This window comes from Bemisia tabaci, chromosome 9 (assembly GCF_918797505.1).
Source record: "Bemisia tabaci chromosome 9, PGI_BMITA_v3".
In the NCBI taxonomy this organism is placed as follows: domain Eukaryota; kingdom Metazoa; phylum Arthropoda; class Insecta; order Hemiptera; family Aleyrodidae; genus Bemisia; species Bemisia tabaci.
The window spans coordinates 13513160-13539440 of NC_092801.1; the positions used below are offsets into that span (position 1 = coordinate 13513160).

At 36.7% G+C, this 26281-nt stretch overlaps 2 protein-coding genes across 3 annotated transcripts; one reads left to right on the forward strand and one right to left on the reverse strand.

Annotated features, from left to right (window-relative positions):
- The first annotated feature begins 1557 nt into the window (after positions 1-1557).
- Positions 1558-25850, forward strand: LOC109038199 (putative polypeptide N-acetylgalactosaminyltransferase 10). 2 transcript variants are annotated; one of them, XM_019053181.2, is made up of 8 exons: positions 1558-2887; positions 5525-5702; positions 7415-7643; positions 9060-9281; positions 11018-11125; positions 18157-18300; positions 18803-18971; positions 19783-25850. In XM_019053181.2, the coding sequence occupies exons 1-7, from the start codon at positions 2140-2142 to the stop codon at positions 18968-18970; spliced, it is 1797 nt and encodes a 598-aa protein (XP_018908726.2). In that variant the 5' UTR covers positions 1558-2139; the 3' UTR covers position 18971; positions 19783-25850. The 2 variants fall into 2 exon arrangements, with proteins under 2 accessions (XP_018908726.2, XP_018908725.2); XM_019053180.2 differs by having other exon boundaries at positions 1559-2887; positions 18803-18975.
- On the reverse strand, positions 11122-16169 carry LOC109038198 (uncharacterized). The gene is made up of 2 exons (XM_019053179.2): positions 15995-16169; positions 11122-15865 (listed from the first exon to the last, which is right to left on the reverse strand). Exon 2 carries the CDS (start codon positions 15611-15613, stop codon positions 11258-11260), a length of 4356 nt encoding a protein of 1451 aa, XP_018908724.2. The 5' UTR covers positions 15614-15865; positions 15995-16169; the 3' UTR covers positions 11122-11257.
- Positions 25851-26281: the final 431 nt, after the last annotated feature.

Below are 26281 nucleotides of genomic sequence, written 5' to 3' on the forward strand. Positions count from 1 at the left end.
TGTAAGATTTCCAATAGCCTCTATAGCCGGCAACACATTTTCTTATAGCCGATGGCGATTAAGCAACAGCCTGGCGATAAAGTGTATGCTAAACGTTACTAATTACGGATGCTAGGACTTAGTGAGTTTTTGGACTACCGCTCTCTTTTTGGGCCGCAGTATCTTGATTTAATTTGCGAGGCAAGCTCCGTTCTTCTGAAGGATGCCTGACATTCCAAATATGTTGGAGCGCCTTCAATTTCGTATGATACTGTGCAATACCTCTGGTGTGAAATAGTTGCTTCAAGCGCCGCGGTACGCTGCGGCGCGGCGCAGCGCGGCGGGCGGGCAGCCAGCGCTGAACGCGCATTGGCGCCTGCAAACCTAACAGGGATACTTCACGCATTGCGCAATGCGTGAAGTATCCCTGTTAGGTTTGTAGGCGCCGGTGCGCCGCCGCTCCGCTTTGTATTAGGCTCTAATATTTAATCTCGGAGTCAGCGTTTTCAACTCGATTGAACGTTTCATATTGTATATACATAACATAACACATTACAACACACGTAAAATACAATTGTATTTAAGTCAATCATGACTTTGAAATTTTGCACACTCTGTATGGATTATTCTCATTTTAATTGATGAAAAAAAAATATGTAGTGAAGGAAAATATAATGTGCGTTTCGTAAATATTACGGTGATTCCGTACAAACTTAAGGATTTACAAAGCACAAGAATTTCTACTCAATTTCTTATAGCCTTTTATAGCCGATGGCGAAAAAGCAACAGCCAGGCGATAAAGTGTAAAGCTCGGCGATAGGAACTATAGCCCGGCTGTATAATTTTTTAACGCTTCGTGTAGCCTGGCCGTATGATTTTTTCCACTTTCTACAGCCAGTTATATGATTTTCTATCGCCCTCTTCAGTCGGCTATAAGAACTCCTATGGTATATTGAAACGCAGCTCCTATCGCCAATTTTTACCAGGGTACATTTTGCAATTTGGAACTATAAATTCTAGCCCGGTTTAAAAACAACGTATGTGCCATTAGTTTCCCTATGCACATAAGTGTTTTTCCAGAAGAGCCAGAACTTATCGTTCCAAATTGCAAAATGCAGTCCAATTATCCAGGCGTGCGATACACGTTCGTGTATTTTCAGCCGTAAATGGACCGTGTTTAACAGAAATGAACCAAGACACATCAGCTATTGCCAAATTTAATTGAGCAATTTATTTTTATATGAAACCGGTTGTGCAGATGTTTGTGCAAATTTCAGTGAATTTGCTGCATAGCACGATGCAAATTCTTTATAATTTTTTTGTAAAGTATAAACTTATCCAGTTCAATTTGGCAGTAGCTGATGTGGCTTAGTTCCTTTCTCCTCGATGCAGCCCGCTGATTTGAGGTGCCTATAAATTTTGATTTTCCGGAGGCATTGGTGGGTGTAGTTAGAAATTTGCAACCCCCCCCCCCTCCCCCCCGCCCCATGGTTGCGTCGGGCCACAGCGTGGAGTCGGCAAATATTTTGATTTATTCCATCCCGTTTGTAGTCTGGGGAACTCGCCATTTCATAGTTGCGCTGCACATAATCATGATAACCTGACCATCATAATCGCATTATTTTTTCAATTTAATAATGATGACGCTCGTCTTTGTTTAATTTTTGCCGGCTAAACTCCGCGGGTAAAATTTCAAAACTTACCGCTCTTATCATCAAATCCGGAAAGCGACTGATGGAAGCTGAAAGTTCGTTGGAATTCAGAGAATTTTTGGTGTTTTGGTGAGATTCGGGATTTGTTACCATAGAAACGTGTTGACAAGTGATAAGTAGTCAAGTGCCAGTAGTGATTAGGTGTTTATTTCACACATTTCTCTTCCAAAGCTCTACTTTCTTCCAGTTTTTCTACGTACTCGAGTTTGGTGTAAATCCTTTTGTTGTTTGGCGCTATTATTACTTACCATCTTCGAGGTCTTATCATTTACTTAATCTTCTCATACACCGACAGTTCCTGTACGTACATTCTGCACCATGACCATTATGTGCTCATTTACAAGGTAGAGGTATATTAATCTTTATCTCCGGCTTTTTAAGTCAGGGCCACTCTGATGTGTTCCATTGCATTGAAATCCAGCCTTCAAAATAATGAGAAGGTCTCACAATGAAACGGAATGTGAAAGCATGCTGTAAGTATGTGATCCTCGCTGTGCTCACCGCTTCAACCACTGTCCTGGTATTTCATCTCGTCAGAGGGATTCACCCAGAAAAATATCAGTTCGATTCCGTGGAAAATCATGCAATCCTACCGGTGCCTCCGAAGAACCAACGTCGAAGTGCACTAGAAACTGATGACAAGAAAGATTGGCACAATTATCGCCAGATCGAAGAAGAGGCACGGCGCAAAGGTCCAGGGGAGCAAGGGGCTCCGGCGAAATTGCCTCCAAATCATGATGTTAAAAAATACAATGCTCTGTATGAAGTCAACGGTTTCAACGCTCTAATAAGTGACAGTATCTCTCTAAACCGCTCATTACCAGACATCCGCCATGAAGGTTGTAAGAATGAAGTTTATCGGAGGAATTTACCTACAGTAAGTGTTGTCGTGCCATTTCACAACGAACACTGGTCGACTCTGTTGAGGACAGTTTACAGTGTCCTCAATCGATCGCCTGCCGCCCTGATCAAGGAAATTATATTAGTAGACGACTTCAGCTCCAAAGAACATTCAAAGAAACCTTTGGATGATTATGTCAGGAAAAATTTACCAAAAGTCAAGGTTATCCATCTTCAAACCCGCCAAGGACTCATTCGAGCTCGACTAGCTGGAGCCAAAGCTGCCACTGCTGAAGTGCTAATATTTCTGGACTCTCATTCAGAGGCAAATGTCAATTGGCTCCCACCACTACTGGGTAAGATTCCTTAATTTCCCCTGAGATTTTCACACTGACAAGGCTAGAATGCTCTGCTCTGTCAATATGTGACAATCCTTGGTCAAAGAATCAAAACAGTCATAGGTAATCGAGCTCTTTGCATCACTGTTTGGAAGGGTTCGCTCAAAAGATCATGCGACAAGTGAGGCCAAAGCATGTTTGACCGTATCAAAGTTGGGGCACTGTGAAGTCAGGAGGTTTAAAAAGACAGTTGGACCGCGTTTAACAGAAAGGAACCAAGCCACATCAGCTATTGCCAAATTTAAGTAGGCAATTTATTTTTTTACGAGAGAACGTTTGTGCGGATTCGTTTGAAAATTTCAAGGAATTTACTTCGTACTGTGGAGAAACTTCACTGAAATTTGCATTAAAATCCGCTCAACCGTTTTCATGTAAAATATTAAATTGCCCAGTTAAATTTGGCAATAGCTGATATGGCTTGGTTCCTTTCTGTCTAACGCGGTCCAGTCAGAAGAAATATTGAGGAGCTTAGAGGACAAGGCGCACAAGTGCAGTTTTTGCTATTTCTAGAAATACGTGTTTGAAGTTTCGAAATTATACGGATCCATATGGCAGAGAGAAAGTTCAAACTGACATTTTGATCCTTAAAAATTGGAATTTCAGAGCGAATTTTTCTCAGAATATGCATCAAGACTAGTTTTACTTGAAAGCTTTAATATCTAATTTTTTTTTCCAAAACTGCGCTTATGTGCCTTGTCCTCCAAGCTCCTTTATTGATTTCTGATGAAGGCTGGAAGAGAGAATGTAATGCTGAGGGGATATCGACAGTGTAAGTCGGCAATCACATCACTTGGTTTGTGACGTTGCAGACCTCCTGTCATACTTTATTTTTTAAACGGAAAACTACTCAACGGCAATTCTTTAAAACTGCTGCAAAAACTTCTCTGTGCAAAAAAAATTCTGCAAAAATTTCAAGGAATGATGTCAATTTGTTCTCCTTTAAAAAAATAACATAGAAGCGGAGATTTTCAGACACCGCAAATCGAGACATTGATTGCGGACTTACGCAGTTAATATAATAATCCAAATGATTCCCCCAAATAATTTTCAGTTCATTCTAAAGTTTGCTCCTTTTTCATTTGTTTTAGGAAACACCATGAATTAGAAAATGTTCAATTCACGTTTAGTAGTGTGGCTCTGCATTCTCTTTAATGTGAAATATGATTTAGTCAAATTGAACCCCTTCATTTCAAGTTCCCTCTCCCATGATTTCATTAATTTTTAAGTTTTAATCTGATTGCTATAAGCTGTCACATCAAAGTGAAACTAGTCAACCTCCTCCGGCACATGAAACCCTTGCAATTTATCTCTTGGTATACCGAAATTTTTTGTATATCAAAAGCTCTTATACTCATCTCTTAGCCTGACCTCACCATATTGCTCTCCTAAAAAATTCCCAAGAGGTTCCTCATTCTGTAGATAATTGTTTGTGAAGTTCAACATGATCTTCCTGATCAAGGTGGGATATATAAACTCTCATACCCTCCTTCAATGAATTTGTTTGGTATCATCCACTTTTTTTTTCGAAGTTGTTCGTTTGTGAGAACCAACGATTCCTTCGATTAAAAAGGTGCTTTTTGAAACAATTTAATAGATTAAAGGAAGCTTATTTAACTCATTTAAAAGCTGAAAGGAAATCAATACATGAGGTTCTCTCTACTTGAAACGTAATGAAGGAAGAGATAAAAGAAATCACTTTCAGTTTGTTTGATCTATGGCTTATCTGTAAAAATACGCCACAAGAACACTTATTAATAGCTGATGCCTCCTGCTTTGCGTTGATGCTGACGGTCTCTGTGAGCTGTATTGATTTCCTCCTTAAAGAGAAATTCTACTGGCGTATCAAAGAACAAATGTAATTCTGATCATGCTCTCTGTGTAATTTTGATTTTTATCGTCAAGAAAAGTGCTTTCAACACTCTAAAAAGAAGAGAATTAATGCGAGAAAAAAATTGAAACGAAGTTGCTGCTAAATTGAATATCGGAAAGTTATTTGGAAACTTTTTGAATACATTTTTAGGATTTTGGACTGTAAGAGCAGCATCCATCAGGTTTTATTTTTGTACAACTGTTGTGAGAAATCTACACTTAAGGTCATTGAGTAATCTGCGGTTATCACAAAATCAGGTTTTGATATCCCAGCCTGATGGATATCGAAGATGATATTATAGTCCAAATCCATGGGTGTGATTTTTTTTTTATCACTGGTGAAAGTTCAAAATCAATATCTGGACTCAAAATTTTGGGTCTATTTTATTTTTTTCAAAGGATAAGAAACAAACTGTACGTAATGTCCGAAGTTTTTTTAAAAAAAAATTCTTCTCTAAGTAAAGAAAAATTAGATGAAATTTCAAGATTACTTGTTGATTATCCTTAAGTATTTTGCCTTTAAAAAATTAAGTTTTAGGAGATCTGCTGCGCTGTAGTTTGAGAAACGTATTTTGGAACTTTCACCAACATTTCCACTCTTACATTTTTTCATAAGAAAAAACTTATAAATTTTTTGGATGTCATGTAATTTGAATTCAAGCCAATTCGCAATTTTTGATCAGCTTTCAAAACCGTTGAAGTTTGTTTGTCTCTCATTTATTTCAGACCCCATTGCCGAGGACTACAAAACGTGCGTTTGTCCTTTTATTGATGTGATAGATTTTGAAAACTTCCAATACCGTGCACAGGATGAAGGGGCCAGAGGTGCATTTGATTGGGAATTCTTCTATAAAAGGCTTCCTCTCTTGGATGAGGACAAAAGGAATCCCACGAAACCATTTAAGTGAGCTGTTTTCTATTTATTTCCTTTCCAACAACCACTGCTGTGTTCATGAAAAACTACCCATTCAGTCTGTCAAACTGGATCGATTCAAACAATTATCTCCTCCTGACAGAATATATAGCAATATTTTCCAAGTGTAATAATCTAAATTTTTTTGTCGATTTTTTCCTCTTGGGTTGTATTTTCGATTTTCTGCATTGCTCTAAGATAAATCTTGATGGCAAAAGTGTGAAACCACCTATCTTTATTATGATGCTTCGAAATTTCCAGTCCTATTCTCTTTTTTTAAGGGAAACAAGCAAACTTTAGAGCTTGAACTTTACGAGGAATAATGTGCCAACAAAGTAAAAGAATCAAGGAAGTTTCTGTTAGATTAGAAACCGGATTTTGGTCATAACTAGCCCACAATGCGTCCGAATTAGGTTTTCTTGAGCTTTCCTGATAGCTGGAAATATACTTAAGAACGCTACGTTCACAGATTTTGTTTATTTTGATCAGTGTTTATTCTGTGTCATCTTGAATACGAGTAGGTCAGGTGCGTTTTGCGATTTTCAGCATGCGATCACTGATAGAGCAAAGACTCAACATTTAATTTTGTTTTAAACTCGGTATACTCTGTACCGAAACTTTTGGTATGCTAAGTAAAGTTTACCAAGATCATTGTATGAGATGTTCCCACTGTTTTGAGTGGGTTAAACGATTCAAAACTGGTCAGAAGTTCGTCAAAGATGAGGAGCATGGGAATCGACCCTCAACGGCAACTGACATTTGTCACGTGGAAGAAGTGCGAGCAAAAGTGCTCGAAAATGGTCGTTTCGAGCTTGTTGAACAGAGTAATATTTCTGAAGGCTCTGCACATACAATTTTGATAGAATATGTAGACACGCATCGAGTTTCAGGTACACTTGCCCCTTGATTGTTGTCCGTTGAACGAAAATCCAACCAAATGTCAATTTCCCTTTAGCTGCTTGAACGTTCTAACAATGATCCTACATTTTTGGATAGGATAATTTTCGGTGACAATACTTAAGTGTACGGCTACGATATGGAGACGAAACTCCAATCGTCCTTGTGGGTTGAAAAATGTAGTGCAAGACCGAAAAAAGAGAGACAAGTTCGGTCAAACATAAAAATCGCAAAACACCCTTGAGGTTGCCTAACTTCAAGCCACATACCAACAAAGCTAATTATGATTTTTCAAATTTGTGAACGTAGCGTTCTTTAATATATTTTCAGCTATCAGAAAAGCTCAAGAAAACGTAATTTGGACGCATTGTGGGCTAGTTATGACCAAAATCCGGTTTCTAATCTAACAGACCTCGTCAAAAACCACATTGATTAGTTTTTCAAAGAAAAAATATTAAGTGACAGGAAGTTTGCAACGTCTCAAATGGAGATACAAGGTTTTGCGTTTTAGCCATTGATTTGTAGTATTTTTTAACTGTTGTCTGTATCAAAGGATAAAATAATGGGCCAGGGGCAGGCACTTTTTTAAAATTCATTCTCTGAGAGTATGGAGTGAACTTAGCCTCTAGCAATTCTTCAGATTTTTTCAACTCAAAATGAAAAAGAAAACCCGTTTTGCAAATTCTAAAAATGAGACCAGTTTCAAATGCTATTTCTGGCAGGCTTTGATGACATGGCCACATCAAGTTTAAATAACCAATTGAAATCCAGTACTTAAATCAATTTTACGTTTTTTTCATTATCAGGAGTCCAGTCATGGCAGGAGGTCTGTTCGCAATATCAACAAAATTCTTCTGGGAGCTTGGAGGATACGATCCTGGTTTGGATATCTGGGGAGGAGAACAGTACGAGCTATCGTTTAAAATCTGGCAATGTGGCGGGCGCATGCTCGATGCTCCCTGTTCCAGAGTGGGCCATATTTATAGGAAATTTGCGCCATTCCCTAATCCTGGGATAGGCAACTTTGTTGGTCGTGTAAGTATATTTGTGTTAATATGACTTTTACCTCATGTTGATCCCATAAGATGGTGCTGCATGGGGAATTCTTCTTTCTTTCTTTCTTTCTTTTTTTTCTTCTTTTTATTAACAACATAATAAATCTATCATACAATGTCACTACCAGTGGCGTGGCGTGCTTTGCGATGTATCAATTGTTCTGCCATTTAAACCTATGTAAAAGGATCGATAAACAGGGTGTTTGCAGCGAACACCCTAGTAATCGATTCTTTACCATAGCTTCAAATGGAGAGATATCGATAATCGATCGTTCACGCCACGCCACTGATCACTACTACCTACTAAACTGAGGTATCTTTTGACTGTGATTAATTGCGATTTAATGATATAAATAAAAATAAAGGTACCTATGATAGGTTAGACTAGAGCTAAACCCATCATTGAGATCAGGGATATGTAATATCCCGGTCTTTGGAGTGGAGAATTCTTTGAGAAACTGTTGTATTGGTTCATCGACAGTTTCCACAGAGAGCAAAATAGACATTGTTGCTAAAATTTCTAAAAATTAGATAGTCGGTTTCTGAAGACTCCTTGAATCTTTCCGGAGTGATCTTAAGACCTCTGCAAAAATTGTAGAATTGCAAAAAAAAAAAAGTTACGAAAAACAGTCTCAGTTCCAGGGTTGCAGAAAGTTCTTTTACCCCTTTTACTACCGAAAATTTTAAGAGTGATGACTTGCTAGCTTCTCCCTTTTTTTCTATTTATCTGTAAGTTGCCACAATTTTGCGGAAATTTTAAAGCTGGTGTCAACCAGTCTTTATGTTTTCAGCCTCCTAATTAGTGTATACGACCTCCTTATTTTTTTACATGACCATAGTGACTCCTTGATCGCAGAAGTTGAGAAAATTTTGCATCCCTTCAATTGGATGGTATTGCACAGAAAGGAAGCAGGGTTTGATGGGAAAGAAGAGGTCCGTTTGCTTGGAAGCATGCATGTTTTGGGAAATGGAGCTTAAATGCATGTATAAGGACTCGTTGGTAGATACATAGGGATGTAGCAGGAACCAGCTAGTTAGTCATTTTTGCAAAATGTACTAAGCCTCGTGTCTAGCATAAAGGAACCACAAGATGCATTCTTATGGACGCTTACATTTTATTTCTCAAAATACGATCGGTTCGAAGCCAAGATTAGGCGTTCTGTCAATAGCTGAGAAGCTACCCCTTCTTTCATTACAAAATCTGCTTCCTTTTTACACAATACCATCAACAGCTTGGATAATAACTTATGACTATCCATGAGAAAAAAGATGTGGAAAAATGAACATTGAGGTTTTGGCACCTCTCTTCAGAGGAGTGTTTTATGAACATTTTGGCTGAAGAAATGTCTAAAAATCTCTAACTACCTGGTCACTATTGGAAGCTTTTTTTCATCAGAATTATCGTCGAGTAGCAGAAGTGTGGATGGACGAGTATGCGGAGTACCTCTATTTGCGGCGGCCGTCATATCGGGACATTGATCCTGGTGATTTAAGTGCACAGAAGAAGATCCGGGAAAAACTTAAGTGTAAAAGCTTCAAATGGTTCATGGAAAATATTGCCTTTGACTTAGCAAAACACTACCCACCAATTGAACCTCCGGACTACGCATCAGGAGAGGTATGTACCGAATTTTCATGTTTCAACATTCTTTATCATGTTTCATACCTCAGTATTCAGAGCCTTCTTAAAGGTATTGTTCAAAGCGCTGTTGTTTGCTTGTTGTGATCATTAAACCTCAAGTTGTGTAAGTTATCATTGTGTTAGAAATAGTGCATTGGGCTCTGATGTTGGCTTTTGTAACTTCTCTTGGAAGAGGAGACCTCAGGAAGAAAAACGGAAAATTAAGATATTAGCATTACTTCATAAGTGAGTGCTTTATGAAGATTTTCGCAACAAAAATAAAGATTCCTTTTAAATTGTTGCATGATAACTTTATAAAGTTTTTCATCCCGGAAGGATCATCAGTTTCACCGTGCAGTGAAATCTCAATTAGAGACTGGCCCGGCGCCACATGGACAAATCGGAACCATTGCTTTAAGGTTAAGATATTGGCATGACTTTGAAAAAAAGCATCTTACAGACATGTTTGCTCTTCATCTGCTGTAAATTTTTAATCATGATTAAGTGAAGTTTGCGGTTCAAAATTGCAGTCTTAAAAACAATCCCAAATTGTAGTGAACCAAATTTTTTACTCAAAATTCCGGAAATAAAATTCAATTTTACAGCCTTTATCAGCTCCTAAATGATCTAAACCACTCACACCTTGTTCTCTTGGATAAAAAGAGAGCTGTTTCTATGGCATATTACTGTAATTTAGACCTTCTTTTAGCTATGTATCATGCTCTAATAATTTCCCACATTCAGTATTGCACCTCCATTTGGTAAAATTGCAATGAAAATAAATATAGAAGATATTTAAAGTGTAAAAAATGGCAGTGAGAGCTATTAATAAACTTAAAAGAAGAGTTTCATGTGAAGACAGTTTTTGAAATTATTGCCTGCTCACAATCCCTGCATTGATAATACAGAATTATATTAGATATTTTGTCAAGAAGATCAACTCGCTAGAAATATGTGAAAATATCCATGAATATAATACTAGAAAAAAAAAATCAAATTGCTTTCGGATCCGATAATATATTTATGCAAACAGGAAGAAAAATGTACAATGAATTGCCCGAAAATTGAAAAAAGATGTAAATCTAAAAAGTTACAACAAAAATCTCAAAAATTTGTTGATCAAAAGGGTGCCTTTATTTAGTTAAAAAATCCATCGACAGCTGAGCCACTTAATGTTATCATATGTATATTAATGCATTTGTAAAGCCACTGTGCACTAAAATCAAACAACGCATTGTCTTATCTTATCTTATGGGCGGCTCAAATTTTGATTTTTCAACACAGTTCGTCAAAAATCACTCTTCTTTAAAATTGGCTTCTTTTCACTCTCTTGTAGACAGTTGCAATTAATAAAAATCGGGAAACTTAACACAAGAAAAAATGTAACAAACTATGAATAAGACTAAGCCTAAATATATATGTAACACAAGTTTATATGTAATTTAAAACGCAAATTATAAATAAGTGAAAAACTCCAACTGCTCTGATTATTTTGAGTATTTAAATTTCTCTAACCTACGTTTTTATGCACTGCTGAAAACACTGAATATGTTAAAGTTCTTTGACCGGTCAAGAAAGGTTGCAAACCAAGCGGAGAGGTAACAGTCCTGTCAAGTTTTACTCTTGGAGTAATTTATCAATCTGTATCAGTCAAATTGTTATGTTGGATTAAGTAAGCTTAAACATAACATGTAAAAATTCCACAATTATAAACATTATTATTTGAATTCTAGGTGAAAAATTACGTGGCTCCTGAATATTGTGTGGACACGGAACATAAAAATCAGGACATGGAATTCGGTCTGCAAGAATGCACCTCAAACGATGATAAACATGAACAGGTTAGTGGAAATGGTGTCCTGATGATTTTAACGGATATATGGATCCATAGTCTTTTGGCCTGAGCAAAACGTCAAGGAACTTTTTCAAAGTTTTTTCCTGATTTTATAAGTAATTTTACAATCCTGTCACACTCAGTCATCAAACAAACACAATTCTTCAAAACTTGAACTCGGTGTTAGACCAAGAAGAGATGCTCTGATAGGTTTACAAGTAACGATTAACATTTTCAGATCAACATTGCTCAGATAGTTCAACACTTTTTCAATAACATCGAATGGAAGAACTGTGTAGTGAATGAATAGGTACCAACTCAGTTTTACACTCTCTTCTATCAAATCATTTCGAATTTTGCCTATTTTAAGGCGAGTTTTCAAAAGACTCCCATAGATAGGGAATTTGTCTTCTAGCCCATTTGTGTTGAAATTTTGAGCGATATCCTCTTGTTTCACAAGCAATGCTAATTGTCCATGATTTCTGATCAATATCTCAAAAAATGTCACCCCTGTTTCACCTATGTATTCATTTTTCATTTGATTAACCTCTGAGATGCACTGAGTTCTAAACTCGTTCATCCCTACCATGTACCTTGCTGCTGACTTTACAAAGCCTCCAATTTTATCATGCTTATTTACAGCCACTATTTTTATGACGTGGTTCATAAGTATCTCAATATTCTTGTATGTCCGTGTCATAGGTGAAATTCGTTCAATTTCTTTCATAGCTCGCTGGATGTCGATGGTTGCCCCAAATTCTAGTAGAAGCTTTAGGCACGGAGCTCTATCGCATGCAGACAAAGTCGAAACTATCAAAGATTTGCCGTTGGCATCCGCAGTGTCTATATTAGCCCCAGCTGCCAATAGTGTTTCAATAATTTCTGGTGTCTCGTTGACGTACCCACTGTTAACAGCACTAAACAGAGGTGTTTTTCCATTTTTGTCTTTCGATTCCACTTTTGCGCCAGATTCTACAAGTAACCTCACCATCTCAGTATTAATCCCATATACAGCATGGTGGAGAGCAGTTTTCCCATCGCAGTCTTGTAGCTCAAGATCGACATTGAGCATAAGCAAAGTCTTAAAAATCTTTACCCTGTTTCTGCTCTTACTTGAAATCACCTCTTTTGTTTGGAAATTCTCACTCCTCCCCTCTATGACTGAAATAATGAGAGGTGTCTTCAGTTCTGAATCTTGAACATTGACTTTGGCTCCATATTCTAACAGTAATTCAACCATCTCATATGCTCCTTTTTCAACAGCAATGTGAAGCGGTGTTTTCCTCTTCCAATTGAAGCAATTAACTTCAGCTCCTGATTTCAGGAGTAGATCAGAGATTTTCAAAAAGTTTTTTTGTGCCGCAAGAAATAAAGGTTTATTTTTCTTGTCATCTCCAATTTCAGTTGCAGCACCGTGTTTTAAGAGAAATTGCACAGTCTCGTAACATCCTTTTTTCACAGCTTTAAGAAGTGGTGTTAGTCTCCAGTTGTCTTTCGGGTTTATAGCCGCTCCATTCTGTAGTAGCATTTCAGCAATATTCAAATGACCTTTCCTCAATGCAATGGACAAAGGAGTCTCACCATGCACTGTTCTTACTCCAGGTGCACTCCCACATTTCAACAAATATTCCACAATTTCCTTGTGTCCACTTTTTGAAGCTTTGAAAAGGGGGGTTTTTCTCTTATTGTCAGCAGAATCTAACTGTTCTTTCAAGAAAACAGTCTCCTGACATAGCTGATTTCCATGCTTCACTAGAATTTCAACAATCTCAAAATGACCATTTTCACTCGCATAGAAAATAGCTGACCTTTGCTTCTCATCTTTTGTTTTGATCGAGGCGCCATATTGCAGTAATATTTTGACAATATCAACATGACCCCCTGCTGCAGCTATGTGTAGAGCTGTTTGTCCTTCAAGGTAATCATATCCAGAAAGGTCTACCCTTTGACTCAGGTCCACCCCTTCTTGAGCAGTATTAACATATATTCCATGATTTAACATTTTTGTGACGTTATTCAAATTTCCTTTATCTGCACTAATGAAAAAGAGCTTGCTGTAGCTATCACTAAGTTTGAATTCTTCTAGTCGCAGAATTAAGTCCAGGAAATCATTTGCCTCTTCCTCTAATTTCTCCTCTATAGCAGTCGAAGTACAGGTTATAAATATTTCTTTAAGCTTATCGAAAGAACATGTAGAACTAGCTTGATACTTGTTGATCAGGAACATAGCCAGCTCAATCTTCCTTTGTTTGATGACATATGCAAGAGAGTCCGCAAGATACCAGTGATCATCGAGAAAATTTTCCTTTGCTATCAACTTAATAATATTATCTGGAGCATTTGATTTTACTATTTCGTACAAATTACCGCCTGGCTTCTCCTTCTTTCCGTATATCGCTCCATTTTTCAACAGTAATTCAACTACTGTCCACCGTTGTGTGGTAATTGCTAGACAGAGTGGTGTACCCAATCCTGACTCTCCATTGATGTTTGCATCTAGGCTTAGTAGCATTTTCGCTATCTCGTGGTGACCTCCTTGAGCGGCTTCATGAAGAGCTGTAATTCCATTTTCATCTTCTGAATGAATGTCAACACCTTCCTCAAGCAGAAGTCTGACTGTATCTAAGCGACCGGCACGAGCAGAAATAGATAGTGGTGTCACTTTGTAGCTATTGTAAAAATGATTTCGTCGCTCGAAATCAAACGTAGACTGCTCTCCCGCAGCTTTTGGCAGAAAGTCAAGGAAACTTTCATATCGCTGATGAGGAGATGGAATCTTTCCCGTTCTTACTTCGTGGAAGGCTTGAGAGATGTGAAAAACTTTTCTCTCAAGTATTCTTTTGTTTATTTCGCATCCTCTCTCACACAAGATTTTCACTAATTTCGCATCACAATTGCCAGCAGCAAAAATCATTATGAGATCATCACTTAAAGCGTCTGCTCCATTTATTAATAATATCTTACCTATCTCTGATTCTGAAAGCATAGTTGCATAGAGCAAAGGTATATTTCCATCTCTATCCTTCGCATTGGGATCAGCCCCAAACTTCAAGAGTAATTTGACCATATCTTTATGTCCTTTGATAACGGCAATATGCAAAGGATGGAAATCATTCCATTCATAACAGCTTTCATTTGGATTAGCCCCAAACTCAAGTATTTGTCGAACAACTCCCATGAAATTCCCACGAACTGCATATCTCAAAAAATCAGGATTGGTTTTATCTGTAGAATCCAATTTTAAACCATATTCTAATAATTTCTGGAGAATGGCAACATCATCCTCTGTCCCCATGGACTGAATTGCGAAATACAGTGCACGCTTGTTCCGTTCCTCATCTTTTGGGCAGTATTTCAAAATATTTAAAACAATTTGAGGACAACCGCTCTGAACAGCCAGCAATAAAGCTGTATGACCGTCCCATCTTCTAGCGTTGACATCAGCTCCATTTTCCAAAAGGAGACATACCATCTTCTCTTGCTGATTTTGAATTGCTGACAACAATGGTCTACATGCCTCCACTAGACATTCAGGATTCATTCTAAAATAGTGCAAATATGTATCTTCTATTTGATATGAGTTCAAAAGTTGGAGCTCCTTATCTTTCCTCCTTTTTATTTCATCTCGTGTCATGGTAAGAGAAGTTGGTGCTAGATTAACATCAGCACCCTCTTGAATCAGTAAGTTAGCAATGTCAAGGAAGCCTCGAGCTGCTGCTATGTTCAGTGCGGTTGAACCGTCATATCTTATTGCATTGATGTCTGCTCCATACCCTACCAGAACTTTCACGAGAGATATGTCACCTTTCTCCACTGCACGTTGCAAAAGGGTACTTCCCGCGCAACTTTCTGTATCCATCGGATATCTGGAGTTGACATTTGCACCATGTATTAAAAGACATTGGACACATTGCACATGTTGTCTCTGCACTGCAATGTGTATACTTGTGAAAGGACCTCTCAGCCTATTGTGAATATTCGCTGCTCCATTACCCATACTCATCAACAACTTCAAAGCAGCACCCTCTCCTCTTTCCACCGCTAGAGTGACTAAATTGCCACTAAGTCTTGAAAAATCATCACTTCTCTCAAAATTGAAAGGTCTCGTCCGTTTATTATGGAAAAAGGAAAAGTTAAAGTTCGCACCTGTTCCCTCATACCAGATGAATAACTTAGCTGCCTCAATCCAACCGCAAGAGAGTGCACTACAGATACCAAGTAGACGCATTTCAACAGATAAAGTGGAAAAATCAATGATCTCTTTTAGGGATTTCACTTCTCGCGTACCTGTCGCTCCAGCAAGTATGCACTGTTGCAATGTATTTTCATCATTGAAGTTTTGGCTAACCTCATTTGATTTGTTATCTCCGGATCCATAAATGTCTCCTTGAGATGTATTGGTTGCATCGCTGTCCGAAATCCAAGGACTGTGATAGTCAGGATCATAGTAGTTCTCGTGAGGATCCCAATCAAAATAATCGTCACAGTCACTCATTTTATCTGATAGTGTGAGAAGTGATGGTTTAAAATCAATGAACCATCAACAATGTGTTAACCGACAAATTCACCACTTATTTACGCTGATTCTCTCCTGTTTCATTAAAGATCAAAAGTGAATGAAAAGAAAAACATCAGGTAGTGGAACTGCAATCACTTTTGATACACCACTATGTAGCACTTGATCATTGACTCGCATATCAATTTGTAAAAGTTTCTTTTGTGTCCATAACCATGGTAACTGATGAATCTGGAACAAGAAAATAAAATTCTTTAGTGTTTGTCTCTTGCATCAACGTGCACTGAGGTTAACATGATTTTATCAAGAAAAATACCACTCCAAGAATAGCTTAATTGATTAATGGAAGTACCTACCCACCTTAAAAGTTTCCACATGCATCAGGTTGCCATGCCACCCTTATGAAGTTCTGATCCTCTCTATCCTGCTACTTTCACCAGTTCAGCATCTCTCTCCAGGTTCATTGTTCATTCCTTGGAGGCAGATCCGTATTTTCGCTAACTCAGCGCATTTTTGAGCCACAAGCTTCTCGACGCTGCAAGTTCAGCGCGGCGGAGTTCGGCGGCTCGTGGAAGTTCAGCCCCCCCCCCCCCCCCGGGCCCTCCTTCCTTTTTCCCGCTAATTTCGTTGCCGCGTTTTTCGATCCATTATATCAGCTTGACGTTCGAATTTATCATCCCCGAAACGTAACGTCATACTGCGACTGCCCGAAAAAACGCCGTACGAACCTTTGAGCGTTGCCAAATTTCCTTTTATAAAATACGATTTTCCTGGTTAACCTGTTCACTGGCTGACATTCATTTTGGGTACTTGAAAATCAAGAGAAATTAAAGGAATTGTGAAAATTAGTCTTATTATTCAACCTCACTTGTCTCCAGTGGCGTGGCCGTTATCATAAGCAGCGCTTTCATTTAAACAAGTTGGGAATTGACCACGATTACATTTAAATTGTTATTTTTTCGTTTTCCCGGATTAGCTGAAATGCCCTCTGTTTATGTTTGTACCCTAAAGCGCCGGGTAATCTCCTCTCGAATTTAAAGGTCCCTGTTGTTAGTTTATGTCTCCATGATGAATTTCTCCTTTGGATAAAGTCAGTCGAAAATTTTTTTGCGCCCTTGAGAATTTGTTGAAAAGCAATGACCAAAGCCAGTAAACGTACTCTGAAAACAAAGGAATATATAAAGCAGGGGAAGGGGGGGGGGGGTTCGCCCTTGGAACTCCCCCCCTAAAAATATTTGTCTTAAAATTGGAAATATCTATGAAATTTCAGCTAATGTCAAAAATTATATTTTTTTAAATTTCCAAAATCTCAACCCCCCCCCCCCCCTCTTACGTTTCACTTGGTCATAAAATTTCATTGCATGGCTGCTTTTGTCCATTACAATGGACATTTCATATATTGGGTTCTACTGGTCCGTTTTTAATCAGAGAGAACTTAAATTTTTTTAAAAAATTAGCTTAGTTAGAATCAGCACTTGGAAAATTTTTTAGGCTCCCCAAAACAAGTTGGCAGTGAACGTGTTAACTCATGAATGTTTTCCCTCCAATTGCTCAGATAATTTCGTTTGCAACTTCACCTAAAGCTCCTAAAAATTTTAAGGAAAAATATTCATAACTTTCCTAAAAAGTAAACATTGTATCAAAGGAAATTTGACAACTCTCCAATGTTCATACGGCGTTTTTCCTTAGCACAGTAGCATAGCGGTGGGTGTGAGTCTCTATGTCGCGCAGCATTCTAAGGGGTGGAGAGCGGTGCGTTATTGAATGACCGTGACTGATTTTCATCGAGTTTTCGAAGTGTTATTTTGTCTGTTTCCTCCAGGTACTTGTATGTACTAATGCTTTAAAAAGGAAGGTTTGGGCGAAAAAATTTTATCCCATTGCTAGTAAACTAACTGCAATGGTCTTGTTTTACCCCAGGATCCTCGATCAGTTCAGTGAATTCATCATGATTTTTTCATGTTTCTCATCATCGGTGAAGGAGGGGGCTGGCTTGACATTCATGATTCACGAAATATTGTCTTAATGGTACTTATCATACCTCCTCTTTTTGCGAGGATAACAATTTTTCATCGCCTAAATTACAAGCTCAGATTCCGCAAAATTGATTTTTATTTCTAAACTTTAGAATAAATACTTAAAAATAACTTTCGATTCTGAACCCTGATCGGACCGGTTCAGCCAGGGTCTTATTGGGGATGAGAGGGTCCAGGTTCAGCCAATCACATGGGTCTGGACCAAGTCCAAGGTCGAGGTCTAGAACCAGTCCGAACCCTGGTTGCAACTCATAATTTCAGCTTTTCTCCTAGCCAAACTGGAAAATCCTGATATACCATCCTGTGTTGCCTTAAAAGTCACGGAATTTTCTTTTAACCCGTCAGGGAAAACATGGAAAAATCAGAACATATTCCAACTCTAAATTCTGTGGCTACCTTGAATATAGAACTCATTAAAAAGTCCTTGGAAGTCTCTGAGGCTTTCGGTCAAGAACCATATCTTATGATTTTCTTTTATCATTTCAGCAATTTCAATATACATGGCATAAAGATGTCAGAACCAAAGGTAGAACAATGTGTTGGGATGTCTCCTCTTCAGAAGAACGAGCACCTGTCAAACTGTACCCTTGCCACGGAAGCAAAGGCAACCAATTTTGGCGTTACAATCCTGTAAGTACTCTTCTCATCTCTCCTCTCTGAATTCTTCCTTTCTCTTCAAATGCAATTGTTCAATTACAATCACCAAACATTTTAATTTTCTCTTTCCAATTTTAGAGACATTGTACTCTTCTCTCACTCTGTAACGGGAAGATTTTGCCGGACCTCAGCACAGTTCTCCGGCAGAAGTTAATGTACGTGTATTTTGGATTGCGACATTACGGATTTCTCAACTTACTTTATTTTTTCAACAGAAAACTGATTCATTTTTTGCAGATTTACCTTTGCTGTGTAAAGAATTTTCATGAGATTTAAAAAAGGAACTCTACAAAAAAATAAAACAAAGCTGTATTAAATTTGAAAACATCTAAATTGAGACAAGCATGAATTTTCCCCCAAAAATTGGAATTGAAATCTATCATACTTTGTGTCTACAAGTTTTGTACTTTTCAGCCTCATTACGCATTTTTTAGGTTCCTAATCAACTTGGAAATAAATCTATTCTTGCTTTCAGGATAAAATGATACTCATTCACGGGACGTCAGGTCGTTGTTTGGATTGTGATCTAGGGCGAAAAACTATCTTTGTCACGCACTGCGATTCCACATCTGAGTCACAGAAGTGGATCTTCAAAAATTTCAATCGAACAGCTCTCCTTCAGATAATAGAAGAAGTTGACTGAGGCAGGTACGAATTTACGATAACTTTATCTACTTATTTTTATTTTTTTTATTTATTTTTTTTTTATTTATTTATTTTTTTTATTTTATTTTTTTTTGCTATTCAGGAACAAATTTCTCAACAGTCTTTGTAAATCCACAGTCTTTTGCACTGGTAAACTGTTTTTGGTCGTGCGGTAAAGCCGTATAGACTCTAGGTCTTGCCGGGGCCTTCAAAAGTATCCATTTTTTTTAGGCTAAGCCCTCTTTCCCGAAAATTTGGGTTTTAAGTCTACCCTATGATAATCTAGGGTACTGACGAAGCCTTTTAACCAAGCAAGGGGAATGAAAATTGAACCTTTTAGGAGAATGCAATAACATTGAATTGTTACTTTAACTTTTAAGAACCCATACTGGTGCCTTTCAGCTCAATCTTGCCAAATGGAATTCTTTATTATTAAAATCATGGTTAAGTTGACTATTTTGATTAATTACCACCTTTTTCTACATGCACTATAGGTAGCAAAAAAGTATTTCTGATACTCCTGTTCGCAAGAAAAAAAACTCTAAATTCATTATTATATTGTCAAAATTGTACAAGCAGGTACTTTTTCTTCAAAAAATCATGTTCACACATTCTCGCAAATCATTTTTAGAAATTCTGGATATTGTTAATGATCATACGCATATAATTTACAATGTGTAAATAAATAATGTCAATGTCAATTAAATTAATAGATGGAGTCTTGGTAAATAAATTGATCAAAAAAAATTATCTTTAAATTTTAACCAAATTTTGAAAAATAGAATTAAAAACAGGTGTTTTTGGTTTCAGGAGACTGAACTGGATTATCCCATGAATTTAAGTGCATATCATTGCTGCATCTATTGCTTTTGAACAGAAAGCCAGCATATTTAGAGTGCATATCTTTGGACTTCTCTAGTGCTGTGAGAGTGTGTATTCCTCAGCCGAAGAGGTTTCAGTGGCACGTCAGGTAACGCCATCGTCCAAGCATGAGGGTTGTTTTTTCCAAGTAGTCATTCCTAATTTTTTCTGACAACCAAGTTGGGAGTAAAACTCTATAATTTTTTTCATTGTGATAATGAGACTTCTGATAATTCTGCGCTATGTAACTTACAGTTCCCAGCAGCATTTCTGAACTGCGTTTGGATTTTGTTGGATTTCTGCTGCAGATATTTTTAATCATTCCTTTAGTAACTAATTTCTTTTCATTCACTAGAACTCTCTGAATATTTTTTTTTCTTTTATTAGATAGCGAAGGAAAGTTTTACAATTCAATCCACATTTTTATTTAAATCATTAGGATTGAATCTTTGTACACTTGCTGATTTTCATATTAGGTACAAGGAAGTCAACAACAGAATATAACTTTTCTGACTTATTTCATGCCTAATACTAATCGTGATCCCCTATAGTCACACTATGTAAAATGTTTATGGGTCCTTCGATGACCAATTTCCATGAGATTATTTTTTGTCTTGACTGAAAATGCACAAAACAGTAGTGATAATTATCATATGATAATGTGTAAAAAAAAATATAAATATTTGTTATCTATTTAAGATATAATATTTCAGCAGCTGAAATACAGATTTTCCCCTGTTGAAATGGTACAGTTACTTGAAGTGCCATGCTTCAGTGTGGAGTTTTGAGATGGTGAGCTTTTGTAAACCTTTCAAGCCAAATTTTCCTCGACTTGTATAAACATAACTACTAACTGTAGTCCAAGGAAGAGTAAAAAATTGCGTAGGAGGTATGAAGGGAGGAAACGCAGTCATTGGCTCATTAACCTGAGCCCTGGTTTGCAAGAGCCAATCAATCTTAAAATTGTAAACAACAATCTTAAAGCGTGCCTGCTTACTTAACTTCACCTCTCACATTCCCCTTTTTTCTGGCGTTGACTATCAACAGATTTTTTTGTAAATGAACAAATATTAAAAAAATTATCTGGTTATTATTATTCATAACCGTAAACCAAGAAAGTCACTTCCTAACTGTTTTTACTTTATTTTTTCTCTGAGACGGAAATTTTTATAGATTGAGCCGTCTTGTCAGTAAGCTCAATCTCAATTGTCCTATAAATTTTTGGTTCCAAACCATCTTTCTCCAAAGAAGTAAAGAAAAATTGAACACCCAAATTTGTAAAAGATTTACATTCGGTTTTTAAATTTTGTATCACTAAGTTTTTGTTTTAAATCAAGTTTTTATAATGAGTCAATTGCACTGTTCATAAAATCGTGTTTTGGTGGTTTAAGCCCATAGAATAGCATAAAATAATAAGATTCATCCGAACGCCTAGATTCTTTCCCCAATATCAATTATTGATAATATATCTTGAAAAACACGGTGTATAACACTATCCATTGCAATAGTGCCTACCATAATTTCTTCCACCCTGGATTCTCCAACCAATTAGAGTTACTCACAGTTGCTTTAACTGCTTGACTCAAAACATAGTCAAATGCAAGGTGGAAGAAACCATGGTATGCAACACTTGACTCTTAGCTTGGACATCATATGTTGCGTCTTTAAAGGGTGATATCTCCATTAAAATTGGATGTAAAAACTCGGGGTTTGGACAGATCTTATTATTTTTTGCTGATCAATCTTCCAAAATCATTAAAATGCAATTCTGTGCCCAGCGCAACTATCCTCTTCTGTTATTTCTTTGTTCATCATATTTTTAAAGTGTTCAAAACTCTCAAGAAGCGCCCTCAAATCTCCTAAAAAGTTTATAGTTTTTGAAGTAGAAAAAAATGATTGCTTCCAAGTGCACTCATTAGGAATATTGAGCAGAAAAAATTAATCACTGGTTTTTTATCAGAAATTTCTATCTAAGATCTTCATATTTTGCTTTGAATATTTTTTTTTTTTTACTACTTACTTGATTTTATAGTGTGTATGTTTTAAGATTTTCTCATTTTTATTTTAGTTCTATTTTATATCACTCTGTTACTGTTTGGCCAGTTTTTGTTGAAATTTTATTTCTAGTCATACTTGCTTCCATAAATTACTCATTTTACTATCATTGTCTACTTAACAAATTGAAACGGGCGGATCTCAATAAGAAAAAGTGATCTTGCTACATAAAGCTACTTGAAGAACATCGTATCCCTTTGTTCAGTGCGTTTTGAAATATATCGACGATGAAACTCCCAAACCACGTACCACGGTTTGCAAAGCTGCAGACTTTCCGTCATACTTTATTTTTTAAATGGTAAATTACTCACTGTCTATCATTGAAAACTTCCGTGGTTTTTCCTTTCTGTGTTTAAAAAATACTGTGAAAACCTCAAGGAGTGATGTTGATTTTTTCCCTTTAAAAAATGAAATGGGAGCAGCGGTGATTTTAAAACACTGCAACCAAAGTACGTAGTTTTGAGAATTTTACTGTTGCAATAATTATTTTCAATCCGTCAATTTAAGTAGATTATTTCTGCTTCTGACATTCAATCATGACATTTTGATTAATTTCAGTCTACTTTGTCTCTCTCATCAGAGGATATTGCTGACTAGCACTTCAGCGCAAAATACTATGACTAGGCTAAATTTTGCATTTAGAAACTACAATTTTTAGCTCTTTTGTAAAAACACTTAAGTGTGTAGGAAAACTAATTGCATGCACGTTGTTTCTAAATTGAGCCAGAAATTGTTGTTCCCCATTGCAAAATGTAGTCCAACTGTACATCTGCTCCAATATGTTCTTGTCTCTCAATATTGAGCAATGTAATAAAAGATTTTTATATGTAGATAAGAGGATATATATTGTCACCATAGCGATGAGAGATATTTTTATCTCTCTCAAGTAATAAACAGGAGTGAATGAGGGGTTTGAAGGACAAGGCGCCTAAGTGCAATTTTTGAAAAAATTGAGATATTAGTGATTTCAATCAAAACTCGTCTTACTGTATTTTCCGCACCCAAATTCCAATTTTTAAGCCTCAAAAAGTCAGTTCAAACTTTCTCCCCGCCATAAGGATTTATGTAATTTCAAAACTTCAAACTCGTATTTCTCGAAATAGCAAAAACTGCACTTATGCGCCTTGTCCTCCAAGCCTCTCAAATGGTATTGAAGAGGTTTCAATTTGTTTTTTTAGTACCTACTCTTCAGTGACGATCTTTGGAAGAACTATCCAAAATTTCCGGTGGGTCGATTAATTGTAATTGCATTGAAGATTTATTAGATGTAGTTTGCGATCATGAATGCCAAGAGATTTGAACAAGTGATGGCATTGCAGAAATTCAATTTTTGACATTCCACAGATAAAGGGACTTCGTGCTTAAAAACTAAAAAGTTGCATATTGGTTACCTCTGCTGAGAGCAATATTTCATACGCATTTTTACCCCAGAAACACTCTTTAATGTCAAACTAAACAGAAGTTATGACGATTTGAACTTTGCACTTAGGGAACATATTTGTTGTTTTAAGTGAAAAGTGTTTGAAGTTCTCAGATTAAAATGCAACTTAATGCTCTTTGCTGATCTAATAATGAGCTGAACCACTGGTAACAATTTTTTTTTAGATACTATAGGGTGTCAGCCATCAAAAACTCCAATAATGATTTCTCAATCCAACAAAAATCACATCCCTGAAAAATTTCTCCTTATCCACTGAGGTCTCTTTCTCTGTGGACTGTCAAATTGTCACATACTTGCCCAGACTCGTCAAAGGCAATCGGCTTCAAAAACTGAAATTTAATCTTTTATGTCTGCAAATTTTAGGGAAGTTTTTCCAGATCAAGTCGCATTCATGCAAAGTTCTGAAATAATTCTAAAATTTCTCCATCATTTGCCTTTGGTATTACTTTTTTATGTATATGTAGTCTTTCCTATCACAGGCTTCTTCCTTTATTGCTTGAAATATCAAGCGTCTTAATGGAGGACGATGTTGGAAGGAGGTTGCATGTAAAAGATTCGTTTCGAGAAAGAAACATTTGAAAGTTTAAAATGGAGCCCCACCAAACGATGTGGACCAGTTGGTTAAACCGAAAGGTATTCTTTTAACCTAGATTCTGAAGTTTTGAAATTCATTAATATTTTGGAAAAAAAAACTAAAGAAAAAAATTAAGAAGAGTGTATTTCGAGATCATTCCTTCTTTTGACATGGTCCTCAATCGGATTTTTGCTGTAACATTCCTCTCATCTGGTGAGCATCTCAGCATCATGTAGATTAAGTAAAACTTAGTGTTAAGCTGTCCATTTGAAGACTGAAAAATCTAGCAGCTCAAATTTTGTTTATTTTTAGCAGAGTAAATAGTTACTACTTATCAGATGAACTGAGCTCAGAGAGTTTTGTGTTTGTGTGCGACATGTAATGTAACTTTTTGAAAAAAGGTAACCTGTCTATCCACTTTGGATCTGAATTAAATTGAGACATTTTTGAAAGGTATCCAAGCTTTGCTAGTGGATTGACATCTTGATCATAAAGGTAGCTATGGCTAATTGAGTGGCCATCCTCAATACACATTACGGAAAATCGACTGTGAGACTCCCAAACCACGTATCTCAGTTTGCAACATTGCATATTTTATTCTTTAATTGTGAAACTGATCAAAATCAACTCTTGAAACCTTCAGTGATTTTTCTTCTCTGTAAGAAGAATATTCTGTAAGGATTTCAAGGAACGACGTTGAGTCGTTCTCTTTTGAAGAAGTAAAAAAGGAGCAGAGATTTTGAAACACCACAGATATGTGTTGTGGGAGTTTTACCATAGATATGGATCTGTTCATTCTCTTTCTTGAAGTTACCTCGTAGAGTATTGTAATTCTTGACAAAAAATTCGCTCAAAATTCTTTAAAACTTTTAAGGCTTAACTTTTCATGACCGGAGGCTCAAGTTCCAAAGGATCACTTGACTGGGTGAAGAATCAATAACCTCAGCTGGACTTCATCTTATAATTAGGAAGTATAATTTCTAACTCATTTGTAAAACTCTGTAGCTGCGTATAGACACTAATTATACATACGTTGTTTCTAAAGTGAGCTGGAAATTGTATTTCCCAATTGCAAAATGCACCTAATCCAACTCAAGTCTCTTCCTGTCAAATCAGCCACTAATCTGAATTCAGTATGTTTTATTGTAAAACAATGTTTCCAGTGTGCTGACCGCCAACTGAAAGATTCTGTGTATTAAAGTTGGGAGAAAATTTTGTCTAACCAAACTCTGAGTAAACACCGAGTGGATAAGACTTAAAAATGGCCAATTGAGCCTTAGGTTTTTTTTTTGCAGACAGGAATTTTGAATTGAATAAATATTCTATTCAAGTTTTGGATGAGTTCAAAATTTTTGTATCAATTTTTTTGTCTTGCAATTGGAAACTTGTCAAGGGGTTGCTTAATTTTTACCCTGGCTGGTGGTCCAACGTTAAAGTTGCACTTTTCACATTTTTTTCCGAGGTATTTTCCAATGACGATTCGCAAAGATTTTCTTGGTGAATAAACCTTGAAGAAACAAACCCATTAAAACGGTGATAACATAATCCTACCGAAACTGCCGCCTTTAATTTTTTAACCACTTATTTATTTCGTGTTTACTGGATCAATGATTACTTAATTTTTTTGTTATCAGTTGACAAGAATGTAAAAAAAAAAAAAAATCCTACTGGAGACCAGATTCTTTATTTGTATTTTTTTTTTTTTTTTAGCCTGAATGTAATTAAATGTGTATTTTTAATCAATTGCTGAAAGGGCTGCCACATCTGGAATGTTTCAGACCCTTATCTGACAATATTTATATTTTATTGATTACTTCCTCTTCATCTGGAATTCATTACTGTTGCATAGGTTTTTACTACTCTAACATGAATAAATTTTATTTTCCGTCAAATAGCAAATCTTGTAAATTCATCCTTAGAGTCTAATTATATTGTGATCATCATGAATTTGGTCTATCTTTTTCTGGTTAAAACTCGCCAGTGTTGACCAGTTCAGTGTTGACACCCTCTAATCAATAAAAGGAATTTATGGACTATACAGTGTGATCCAGGGTTAAACAGCCAGACTGCAGGAGCGGAAACACCTCCAAATCACCTCTTTAAATTGATATTTCGAATTTTTTAAAGATCATTTATGAATTCAGGACATAAAAGTGCAGGAGATTTCAAATTCTCATGAAATCTAGTGCACAATCGTTGCCAAAATTAAGGAAAGACGATTTACTTACAAAAATTGTGGGGGGCCGTAGCTCCAACTGGGGGCACTTTTGAAAAAAACTTCCTACAACAAAAAAGTCTTATTTTGACCCACAGAACACGCTCCTGCAGTCTGGCCGTTTAACCCTGGATCACCCTTTATAATCTCAAAAGCAGGTCTT

What these genes read in the sequence shown, in the direction of transcription:
- LOC109038199 (XM_019053181.2), top strand. Translation starts at nt 2,140, where the DNA reads ATGAAACGGAATGTGAAAGCATGCTGTAAGTATGTGATCCTCGCTGTG. An exon ending in AATCCCACGAAACCATTTAA is followed by an intron (nt 5,703 to 7,414) that starts GTGAGCTGTTTT and finishes TTTCATTATCAG; the next exon opens with GAGTCCAGTCATGGCAGGAG. An exon ending in ACGATGATAAACATGAACAG is followed by an intron (nt 11,126 to 18,156) that starts GTTAGTGGAAAT and finishes TTATCATTTCAG; the next exon opens with CAATTTCAATATACATGGCA.
- LOC109038198 (XM_019053179.2), bottom strand. Translation starts at nt 15,613, where the DNA reads ATGAGTGACTGTGACGATTATTTTGATTGGGATCCTCACGAGAACTAC.